General features: G+C 41.5%; 1 protein-coding gene across 3 annotated transcripts in view; it reads left to right on the top strand.

Moving 5' to 3' along the window:
* Positions 1–12,520, top strand: part of VAV1 (vav 1 guanine nucleotide exchange factor) — a 140,790-nt gene that overhangs the window by 122,166 nt on the left and 6,104 nt on the right. For all 3 annotated transcript variants that reach the window (XM_006896348.1, XM_006896347.1, XM_006896346.1), the window contains one exon: positions 10,721–10,872. In XM_006896348.1, coding sequence (XP_006896410.1) covers positions 10,721–10,872 — 152 coding nt within the window. The remainder of the gene's footprint in view (positions 1–10,720; positions 10,873–12,520) is intronic.

Here is a 12,520-nt window from a genome sequence, read left to right as displayed (position 1 = left end):
GTAAGGGGAAGTAATTGCAAAGATTTCTAAAGAATGTTTAGATTCTGATTAACAGAAAGGTGTAGCATTCACAGCCCTATTGCTTTCTAGTATTTATATATATATATATATATATATATATATATAAATATATATATATCTCAACTATTTTTGACAATATATAATAAAGATACATGTATAAAATATTGAGGAGATATATATATAGAGAGAGTATACTGTCTTAGACTGAGTTCTCTAGAAAAGTAAAACTAGTAAGTGTGTTGTTATGTGCCATTGAGTCACCCATGACTTATAGCAACCCTATATACAGGCTCCGAAGCCTGCTGTCCTGAGCCAGCTTCACTGATTTTGACACACCCCCATTGCCTCAGTTATTGTATCAGTCCATCTCATATGGGATCTTCTTCTCCTACGCTGTCCCTCCACCTTTCTGAGTATGATGTCCTTTAAGAACTGGTCCCTCCTGTCCACATGCCCAAAGTATGTGAGACAGAGCTTCAAAATCCTAGCTTTCAAGGAGAAACTTGGTTTCACCTTCTCTAAGACAGAGCTATTTGTTTTCTTGGTGGTCCATAGTATCTTCCTGTAAGTATGTTGTGGTTGATTGTTGTCAAGTCAAGCATGACTCATAGCGACACTATGAACAAAAGACCTGAATCCTTTCTATAACTATCATAATTTATCAAAGTTCATAGAGTTTCCAGTGACATGTTTAGGAATTGGATGCCACTCCTCCTTCCAATCCAATAAGTAGATGATAGATAGATATAGATAGGTAGATGGAGATTTATACAGAGAGAGAGAGAGAGAGAGAGAGAGAGAGAGAGAGAGAGAGAGAGATATGAAAGATTTATTCTAAGCAAATGGCTCACATATTTATAGATGCTGGTGAATCCCAAGTTCATGGGTTGGACACCAGGCTAGAGGCTTCTCCTGATAAACCCAAGATCAGTGGCTCAGATAACAGGGTGCTCTCTGTGGAAGTTGATGAAGCCAAGATCAGCAGGTAAGGCAGCAGGCTGTTAGTTTTGGAAGCTGATGAATCCAAGATCAGCAAGCAATCTGTCAGCCTCCTGGCTCAAGTTCAAAGACCTGGAGAGCAAATGGTGAGGACCCAGATGCAAGATCCAGATCAACAAACAGCAGCAAACTTTGCATAGATTTGATGCAGAATACACCACTGAGGACACTTCTTTTCAGCTGATTGGCTGCTCATAGCAAGTCTCATCATGGTGATCTCCAGATCTCATCAAAGAAATGGCTATCTCATAACTTACAAACCAGAGAATCATGGACAGCTAAGTTAACACTCAACCTTTACCATCACTCTTCACCCCTAGTCAACTTGATACTAGTACACATTGCCTTAAGCCATTCATAATCTGTAAATAAAGACAATTTTAAGAACATACTTGTTCCTAACATGATACAACTAATGTGTATAATTGGAAATGTGCCATCCCTGTTTATATCTTATACTTCATAAGTGAAGAGAACAAAAGTATTTAATGCATACATTAAAAAAACCACAAATAAGAATTACATTCTTGTTTCTGGGATGGGTCACTTGATCATAGCTGGTATTTAGAACTATCTTGTTCCACCATTCATTCAAAAGTCCCTTTTTCTCAGCAAGCATTTCAGTTTCTAATGGTTCTTTGCCTGATGGTGACCCAAGTGTTCATTCCTGAAGGGTCTGGACAATTGGTAGTCATATTGGAAATTGGTTGATGTGGTTTTCTATTGACTTGACTCTCAGGGCATGGTAGAATTAAGAGATGGTCCAAGGAATCTCTTATATTCCAAACATACTTTTCTTTACCCTTATTATGTATTATTAATCTAATATTGCCTTGGTAATCAGAGTCAATAACCCCAAACAATATAGTGACTCCCTTCTTCATCTATTGATCCAGAGGCATATCTAGCCCAAAGTGGCTGGGTAGCATTCTTAACTACTACTTCAATGGGATCAGTATCCCTTCACTTTATAATTGAGATTTCCAGAGTTGCAGGGACACGAAGCAAAAATGTGCGAGTGTACAACCAGGAGCAATAGTGAACGCTGGCTCTCCTGTTTCCACCCCTTGTTCCTGGACCTATGAATATTGGCTATTGGGGAAACACTGCCATATATATAATCTCTTGGAGAACACTGCCTCAACCTTGAAAAGTACTGTCACCTCGCTGGCACCATAATTGAGTCTTTAACCTTTCCATTGTTCTATTAAGCCAATTATTTCAGGATAGTGGGGAATATATAAGACCAGTGAATTGTATGAGAATTGCCCCATTGTAATTTGTTTTGAGAGGAGTCCCTTGATCCAAGGTGATACCACATGGGATATGTGGGTGGATAAGACATTCTGTAAGCCCGTGAATGGTGTTTTGGCAGAAGCATTACATGTAGGGAACATAAATTTATATTCATAGGTGTACATTCCATTAAGAACAAAACACTCCCCTTCCCATGATGGAAACGGTTCAGTATAATCAATCTGCCACAAAGGAATGGTTTCATATCAGGCACTAAGTGTTGGTTTCTACTGCTGGCAGATTGGGCACTTAGCTATGGCTGTCACCAACTTGACATTATGAGTGGAAGTTCATATTGTTTTGCCACCCCTCCTGCCATGACATCTTTATTTACGATCCTTCTCAGTGATGACAGGAATGGCTGGGAACAAAGGCTGGTTGGTTCCACTTCCTTGTTAGAATCCTCTTCTGCTGAAGTAAACCTTTGATGAGCATTCACCTGGAACACAGTATCTCCACTTCTTTGTCCTATTTAGAGACATCTACCCACATATCTCCTCCTCATATCTCCTTGTCACTACCATGTTCCTTTCTAGCCCTGGACAATCTACCCAAACCATTGACCCCAGCCTATGAATCTGTATATTATTATATATTTATCTGACCATTTCTCTTTCTAAGTAAAGTGAACAATCAGGAACATTCCTTGAAATTCTTCCACTTGGAAGGATTTTCCTTCAACACTGTTCTTCAAGGAGATGTCAGAAAAAGGTTGCAGTATTGTCACTGCTCTCTTCCAAGTGGTTGCACATTGTGCAGAATAATCTATAAACCAAGCATGAATTTTCTCTTCTTTATTCAACTTATCATAAGAAACTTCCCATAAAGCTATGGGTGTAGACTGGGAAAGGAAATGTGAAAAGTCTAGAGGTTACAGTCATTTGGGCATTTCTTTATTCAACTTACTTGTGCCTTCAGATCTTGTATATACTGCTTCCATTTAATGATGAAGTTCTGCTGTACTTCATGTTGTACAAGTCCAACTTTATGACTTTAGGAATTGGACAACATCCAGTTAATTATGAGCAGGTCAGCTCACATAGTGACTTGGTGGCCCGTGTTTAGACATTCAGTCTCATGATCAGACCCAGTAGTTAGCCAAAAGTTGTCTCTCAGAAGGAGAGTAGGTATCTACAGAGGATAGCAGGGTTTTGCTCCAAAATTCTAAAGGTCTGTAACTGTGGTTCACAAATAGGTGTCTGACACAAATACCAAACATTATTTGCCACTGACACTTCAAGTACCATTGTATCATCTGGATTTTATGGCTCAAGTGACAGAGTGGCTTGTACAGCAGCCTTAATCTATTGCAGAGGCTTATCATGTTTTGAGTTTCACTCAAAACTAGCAGCTTTTGGATTCACTGGATAATAGGCTGAATTAGAACATCCAAATGAGGAATGGAGTGCCTTCAAAATCCAAAGAAGCCCACCAGGTGTTGTGCCTCCTCTTTAGTTTTGTGAGAGGCCATATGCAAGTATCACTCATTTTACATGGAATATCTCAACATAATCCACATCACTGAATGCTTAGATGTTTCACTGAGGTGGCAGGCACCTGAATTTTTGTTAGGTTAATTTCTTATCCTCCAGCATGAAAATATCAAAAAGCCAAGGTCACTGACACAACATCCTTACTTTGTACAGTCAGCAGAGTGCCATCAAAGTAATAGACCAATGTGGCATCTTGTGGAAGGGAAAGTGAAAAAGGTTCCTTTGAACCGTATGTCATAGTGCTGAAGAGTTGATATACCCTTGAGGTAAGACAGTGCAGGTATATTGCTGGAATTGCCAACTGAAATTAAACTACTTCTGATATCTTAAATTGGGGCGGAAAACAACACATTGCCTAGATCAACAGTTTCAGAACAGGTACCAGGAGATATATTAATTTCCTTAAGCAATGAAACCATATCGAGAACAGCAGTTGAAAGTGGAGTTACTACTTAATTAAGTTTATTGTAAGTAATAATTATTTTCCAAGATCCACCTGGGTTTTGCACAGGCCAAATAGGCAAGTTAAATGGGGTATAATTCTGTCAAGACCTTAATGGTGATTCTAGTAGCTGAAATTTCCTCAGGAATCCAGTATTGCCTTTGGTTTATTATTTCCCTAGGTAGGGTGTTCTGATGGCATAGACTGTATAGGGAGTTGCAGCACTAAAGCAAAGAATATGCCTCTCTGGTGGTTTGAATCCACCAGGAGCTCAGAGAAAGAAAGATGAGCAATTTCTTCTTAGTGAACTATGAGTTGATCCATGCTCAACAATGATGAAATATTGTCATAGACTTAATGATAATAGTTCCTACCATAATATCTCTTACTCCACATGTCATGGATTATGGAAGTTCTGCTGGTTGCTGAGTATGTTTATTCCAATTATGCATTCTGGAACTGGGAAACCTATGGACCTATTCTAAGACTCCCGTTAGCAACTTGTCCTCCATTCTCCCCAATTCTGACTGGTGGGTCACAGTGACCTTTGGGTCACCTGGAATTAGTGTCAATTTGTAGACAGTGCCTAGTAATCCCTGGAAAGTCTGGTTATTTGCTTTTCCCTAATGAATAGTCATTCTCATAAAAATACCACAGACCCCTGTGGGAAATGTCTGGAGAGATTGACAGCATACACTTCTTTCAGTATATTGAGGTCTTTCCTCAATTGATCTCAGCCTCCTCTTCATTTAAGGAGTTGTGAATCTTTAAACTCACTTTAGTCTGGGAATTAATTGAGTTAACATGACTCTTTTCTGGTGATTCAAGTTAGATTGCTGTTCACCTGACTTACGATTCGTCCTCTTGTACAGATCAAACAAATATTTAATAGACTTCTATCTATTTTGCACCTAAGGACACCATGGCTAAGTAGCCGATGCCACAAATTCATATGAGGCAAGCTATTCTGATTACTTAGTTAACTCTGCTCTCCATTACAGTAACCACATATACCTTTGTCTTTGTTGATTGAGTGCTACCATTTGATCCTTACCACCAAGAGTTCCAACCAATTTCATTAGGTGTATTGATTCAATTAGGGCCACTTCCCTTGCTAAGTCTGGCTTGTATATAATTGTAATAAAGCAGTCTTCAGGGACACTGGAGCTTTCACAAATGTGTTCCCCACCCTTGTGGTAAAAAGATGTTTCCTATGAGTATTTCATGTGTATTTCTACAAGTCTAGCCTGATTAATCCATTATAACATGTCAACACTCTTGGTACCAGCAGCCAAGAAATCAAGAGACAAATTGTATTGGGAAAGTCAACTGTCAGGGACCTTTGAAGAGTACTGATGAGCAACGATGTCAGGCTGGAGACTAAGATGCGCCTGATCCGGGTTATAGTCTTCACAATTACATGCTATGCATCAAAGAGTTGGACAGTGACTAGGGATGGTAGAAAGATAATTGATGCCTTTGAGCTGTGGTGCTGGAGAAAAGTGTTGAATATATCATGGACTGCTAGGAGAACAAACAGGTTTGTGTGGAAAGGGTGAAGCCAGAATGCTCCTTGGAGTCAAGGATTCTGAAGCTTTGTCTGACATACTTTGGGAATATTTCAAGGAGGGACTGGTCCTTTGGGAGAGTGGAGGGATGGCGCAGGAGAGGAAGACGGGTCGATTCTGTGATTGGGGTGGTGGGAGTGAGCGTGTCAGAGACAGTGAGGTTGGCACAGGATAAAGCAGGGTTTAGGGCTTTTGTACATAGGGTCGCTATGATTCACAAGCGACTTGACAGCACACAACAACAACAACAACGTGCCAGTTTGCTTAAGCCGTTGGATACTATCTTTTACCATGTACCAAGGCAGATGTGGCACTTCAACTTGACTTAGAGTAGACCATGGCAAAATCTAAACTTTAGTGAACCAAATAGACTATTGGATCATTTCTTAACCTCTTGTGTGTTTTACTGCCTCAGATAACTCACTGGAGGGCCATTTATAATTTGGTTCTGACTTGATGGTAAAGTACAACAACATCAACCTTTCTAGCTGAAACATTGAATGAAGCATCTATGTTTAATGAGACCAAATTAATAAACTTGGACGGATCCAGTATTTTGCTCCTGGCAACATTATCCCATTCATACACTCAGGTTTCTGAATATATCTACTAAATAAAAAAAAATAGAGTCCTTCTGGAATGTAGCATTGTTTTCCTGGGTCACAACCTGTACTTCACTTTTTGGAACTTGTTGTAATCTAGTTATAGTTCTAGAAACAAATAGTAGCTAATGAGAATGGTTCCTGGGAACATTCAGCAATGCGTTGAAGGGTGTTGCTTCAGGTGATGCTTCAGAAAAATGTCTCAGATGAAATCTCAGACAGAATTCATTAAGTATATATGGTTAATATCTTCAGATTGGGGTGGGTGTGGGTAAGAGAGCTACTTTTTTTTTTTTTTTTGAGAGCTACTTCTATTGTTAGGATTGATTCAATAATATTTAGGCACTTAATCTCCAGAGTTTCCTGCCCATATTTTCTCATTCCAAGTTCCAGGGCCCCATTTCTTCCAAGCCAAGACCCTTAATTTAACTTCAGATACCATTTAAGGTTGATATTTCAACTGGCGGTGTTAATTCAGCCACTCTTAAGATCCTGGGTTTAGTTTTCAGTGATTTTTAGCTCTATGACTACAAGAAGTAAGACTTCTCTTCAAGATACAATTGGAGACTTGGTGGAAAGTCAATTGACTTGGTGATTATAATAATGGGCTCAAGTATATTGGCGGTAATGAGGCTCGCTCAAGAGTGGACAAGGTTCAGATCTGTTGTTCAAAGGGTCACTATGAGTTGCAGTTGACTCAAATACACATAACAACAACAACACAATAAGTGTGTGTGTATAGCTTGTAGCATAGTCCACACTGAGTTGCTCTGCTCACTCCTCCAGTGGCTAAAATCCACTAGGGGCTCTGAGGGAGAAAGATGGGCAGTTTTCTCTTGGTACTATTAACAGCCTGGGAACCCAGTGAACTCATTCACAGTGAAAGAAAGAGAAAGCAGTCTCTCTCTCTCTCTCTCTCTCCCTCCCTCTCCCTCTCCCTCTCTCCCCCCCCCTCTGAAATGATTCAAGTACTTGTAGAGTCAATTAAATTCCAAGCCTGTGGATAGACGTCAGAGACTTCTCCTGCCTCACATAGCTGTAGAAGGTGATGGGCAGCAGATTATATGACAGGATGCTGCTTGTGGAGGCTGCCAAATCCAAGACTGGTAGGCCGTATGGATGCTGCCAGCTTCAGAGACTAACAAATCCCAGACTGACCGGCAATACAGCATTCTGAGGGCTCCAATTTAAACTACTGTAGGTCAGATTTGATGAGCCAGATATGGGATCACTATCGAATAAAAAGCAAATAAACTTTGCTTAGAAGCTTATATGTATATTCTATGTAAGACAGACCCTTAGGAAAACTCCCTTTCAAATGATTGGCTGCTCTTAGCAGATTTTGTCATAGAGATGCTATTACAGTAGATCAGGTCTCATCGAGGGAATGGCTACATCATAAATGATAAATTAGAGAATTAGAGGCAGTATTAAATTATACTTGTATAATCCCATGGGTTATGGATAATAAAAAGAACAAATAAGTCTGCCTTAGAGGAAATACAACCAGAGTGCTCCGTAGAGGCAAGAGTGGTGAAACTTAGTCTCATATACTTTGGGTATGGTGTCAAGAGGGGCCAGTCCTTGGAAAGAGACATCATGCTGGGAAAGGTGGAAGGTCAGTGCAAGACTGAATGACCCTCAATATAATGGATGTTGTTGTTGTTGTTATGTGCCATCGAGTTGCTTGCGACTCATAGCGACCCTATGTACAACAGCCTTAAACCCTGCTCTGTCCTGTGCCAATTGTACTGCCTCCAACACATCCATCCTGATTAGCCCAGCCACTGAATCAATCCACCTCATAGAGGGCCTTCCCCTCCTGCGCTGTCCCTCCACCCTCCCAAGCATGATGTCCCTCTCCAAGGACCGGTCTCTCCTCACAACATGTCCAAAGTATGTCAGACAGAGCCTCAGAATCCTTGCCTCCAAGGAGCCACCCGGTTTAACCCTTTCCAGGACAAATCTGTTTGTTTTCCTAGCAGTCCATGGTATTCTCAATACTCTTCTCCAGCACCACAGCTCAAAGGCATTAATTCACCTTCTATCCTCCCTAGTCATTGTCCAACTCTCTGATGCATAACAAGTGATAGCAAAGACCATGGCCTGTATCAGATGCACCTTATTCTCCAGAGAGACACCATTTCTAGAAACTGCAATTGTAACAATGAGCTTGAGCGTGTTAAAGATGGAGAGGATAGCCCAGGATAGGGCAACGTTCAGATCTGTTGTTTATAGGGTCACTATGCGCCATAGTGCATGCAGAGGCACTTAAGAATAAGAACAAAAATAACAGCAGCAACAACAACAATATATATAAATGGCTTCTTGGGGGAAAAAGGGAAGTCTCCCCCTGTTACAATTTACTGCATCAGAAACCTGGTGGAGGGTTCCTATGAGTCAATATAAACTAGTGGATAAGAACTTATGCTGCCCTCTTAAGACAGGTGATTTGAATCTAGCAGCTGCTGTTTGGCAGACAGAAGGGTAATATCCTCCCATGCAATTACAACCTCTGAGAATCTTCTGGAGCATCAACTAAGAGTCGGCTTATATTCAAAAGAAACAGTACAGATGATAATGCACATTGAGTGGATTCTGACTCATATTGAACTTCCATCGAGTTTCTTTATCAGAAGAGACTGCCTGTCTTTCTCTCATGCAGCAGATGGTGGCATTTAACCATTGATTGACCTTTTGGTTAGCAGCCTAACGAGTTACACACTAGGCCGCCTGGGCTCTTACTAGAATATATATGACACATTGTTAGTAGGTGCTGTTGAGTCAGCTGTGACTCATGATGACCTGAGTACAACAGATAAAACACTGCTACATGCTGTGATTTCTATCTCGCTTTCTGTCTAGACAGACAATATGGATTTATAGCATGAAGAAAAAGCTGCACAGACTCAAATCCACTGCTGTCCAGTTGGTTCTGACACATAACAACTCTCTATCTGACACTGTAAATCGTAACTGGGAAATGGGACGGATAGTTCCCATTTTTGTTTCAAGGAGCCACTGGTGTATTTGAACTGCAGGAGATGCTTCGCTTTTGGGTTTTTGCAATACAACCTGAGGGGCCAGTACTTGGACAAAGAGAGCATAGTTGGACAAGTCAAGGGTCAGTGCGAGAAGAAGATCCTTAATTAGATGGACTGACACAGTGACTTCAACAAAAAAATGGTAGAGACGGCACAGGATCAGGCAAGGTTCTTATTGTAGAGTTGGTATGGGTTGAAGTTAGTATGGGTACATAGAGTTGGTACGGGTTGAAGTCAACTCAACGGCACACCACTACCACCACCGCCATCACCACCTCCACAAGTGTGTGCATACACACACCTACACAATACACGTACACACACACACACACATCTTTCTGAGACTCTATGTAATAGTTTCTGGGTGGTGAATGTGGTTAAGTGCTTGACTCAAAAGGTTGATGGTTCAAACTTATCCAAAGATATCTTGGAAGAAAGGTCTGGCATCTTCCAGAAAGGTTACAGCCTTGAAACTTGTGGACCAACAATTCGATGCTGCACTCCTAGGATTGCTGTAAGTTGGGGCCAAGTCGATGTAATTTGTACTTGGTTGCTTATTTAAAGCTTGGCAGTTAGAACGCACTGATTTTTGCCATGGAGGAAAGACCTGGGGACATGCTTCTGTACAGATGACAGCCACAAAAACTCCACGGAGCACAGCTCTACTCTGTAATAGGGATCACTATGAGTTCGAACAAACTTTTTTTTTAAAAAGATTTGCTGCCTTTTCAAACAAATTTATTTTATTTCATTACTGTGTGTTTGTGTGTGTGTGTACCGTCAAATCATATCTGACTGATACAGGAGGAGATTGTTCCTCCTTCTCCAGCAGAGCATCTGGTGGATTCGAACCATGTACATCTGAGATTGCAGGCAGCTTCTTGCCACCAGGCCACCAGAGCTCGCCTGGGTTCAAATAAACTTGATGGCAGTGCTTTTGGTTTTGTGGTTCTGTCCTCTCCAAGATAATAACTATCAATAACCTACCTATCAATGAACTTGCCCACATTTTTCTGCATGTTCCTATTTTAGAAATATGTAAAACTGTTAATAAAATTAATAAATGATTGTTTTTCTACATTTTCATGCTGACTTGGCACAGATGTGTGCCCTTGGAACACAAAGTCCTCAACACTTTGCACACAAAAAACCCCCAGTGAAGGCCTCTATCCTGGAGTTACCCTTCTGAGACCCTTGCTCCAGAGGATGAGGGCCTGCCTTAGGCCTTTCTTGACTTATATTCTCTTCTCCACAGCTGGAAGCATCAAATATTTTGGCACAGCCAAGGCCCGCTATGACTTCTGTGCCCGGGATCGATCAGAGCTGTCCCTCAAGGAGGGTGACATCATCAAGATCCTTAACAAGAAGGGACAGCAAGGCTGGTGGCGAGGAGAGATCTATGGCCGGGTGAGTCAGGGAAGGGCAAGGAGTCCCAGACAAGGCGTAAGTGTGACGTGGAACTATGGAATGGAGAAGTTTGAGAGTGACGTACAAAGAAGTTTTCCTTCCTCTTGATCCATTCATTCATCCATCCCTCCACTCACCCACTCATCCGTACATCCACTGGTTCATATCTCTGCCCATCCATCTACCTACAGACCCACCTATTCATACATCCACCTGTCATCTATCTGTTTTTTCTATTCATCTATCCATCCATTCTATTTCTCTATCCAATCTATTTATTCACTCATCCACGGATCCATCCATTGATTTCTACATCCACCCATCCACCCACTCATCTATCATCTATCCATCCACTCATCTGGCCCCTGGAGGAAAGGAAGGAGCCCAAATATTTCCTTCATTTATTCAACCTGCATTTACTGAGAGCCTAGTGTGTCCAGTGATTATGACGATGGCACAAGGTCAGACAATATGTTCTTTGATTATAAAACCTTTCCAAAGTCAGAGTTCACTTGACGGCAACATCACCAACACATCAGCAGCACCATGTACCAGACATTCTGCAGGGTCTTACAGTGACAAAAACAAGACAAAATTAGGGAATAATATTACTGCCCTCGCAGGACTCAGTTAAGTGAGGAAGATAGACTCCTGTAATCAGAAAGTTACAACATAGTGGTTGAGATTATGACCAAGAGGAACAGAATAGTGTGAGAGCCTCCAGGAGAACCTCTGCCCCATACAGGAGAGAGCAAGGCTGACTTCTGGCCAGGCTTATAGATTAGGAATAATTAAAGTTATCCAAGGAAAAGGATTAGGGACATTGTGCCAGGCAGAGGGGTAAACGTGTGCAAAGGCTGAGGATGAGAGAGCGACTGGTGTGTTTGGGGAACATGAAGGCAAGGACTGGAATCGGTCTTGTTCACGGCACCATGATCAGCACACACTGTGGTGCCTGGTATAGAGTAGATGCTTAACAAATACCAAAGGCATTATGGGAAAGGCCTGGGATAGCCACTGTGCTCTCCTGCCTTCCTGAACTGAGACTGTCAGGAATAGAAAGAGCTCACGTTTCCCACATGCGCTTGCTCTGCCTAGTTCTTATATTTGCTCTGTCTACAAAAGCAGAAAACCTCTTTTGTTTTATCCACCACTGAGTCCTCAGCCTCTAGAATATTTCCTTGCTTTTAATGATTTCTCAGTAATAGGCACTGAATGAAGACAAGAACATTGGTTAGGATTTCTGTTCTACTGAGAGGAGCAAATGTGGAAAAGTAATCTGAATAATTGTTAAGAACTGTGATGGGTGAAATTAGTGTGCAGTGGAGGACAATTGTGGTTTGAGAAAGCCTTTGGGATGCAGTGTTGGGAAGGCCTTGTCTGTCAAGGATTACTCCATCCATCTATTTATTGTCCATCTGTTCTTTTTTTTTTTGAAGGCAAACTTGCATTTTATTTGGTCTTCGGAGGGGAGAAGGAATCACCTTAACACAACATGGTTTTTCCCTTTGTTGCAGTCCCGGGTCACATCAGCAGGCCAGAAAAGCCATTCCGCTCCTGCGGTAGGCGCTTGTGAATGGGGCACGGGGGCCAATCTTGTGGCCATAGCGTCGAATGGCCTCTCTGATGTGGCAGGGCTGGATGGCAT

The sequence above is a fragment of the Elephantulus edwardii genome, unplaced genomic scaffold (genome assembly GCF_000299155.1).
Source record: "Elephantulus edwardii isolate Elephantulus edwardi_28Jun2011 unplaced genomic scaffold, EleEdw1.0 scaffold00185, whole genome shotgun sequence".
Taxonomy (NCBI): Eukaryota; Metazoa; Chordata; class Mammalia; order Macroscelidea; family Macroscelididae; genus Elephantulus; species Elephantulus edwardii.
This window is presented reverse-complemented; position numbering and strand designations above follow the sequence as displayed.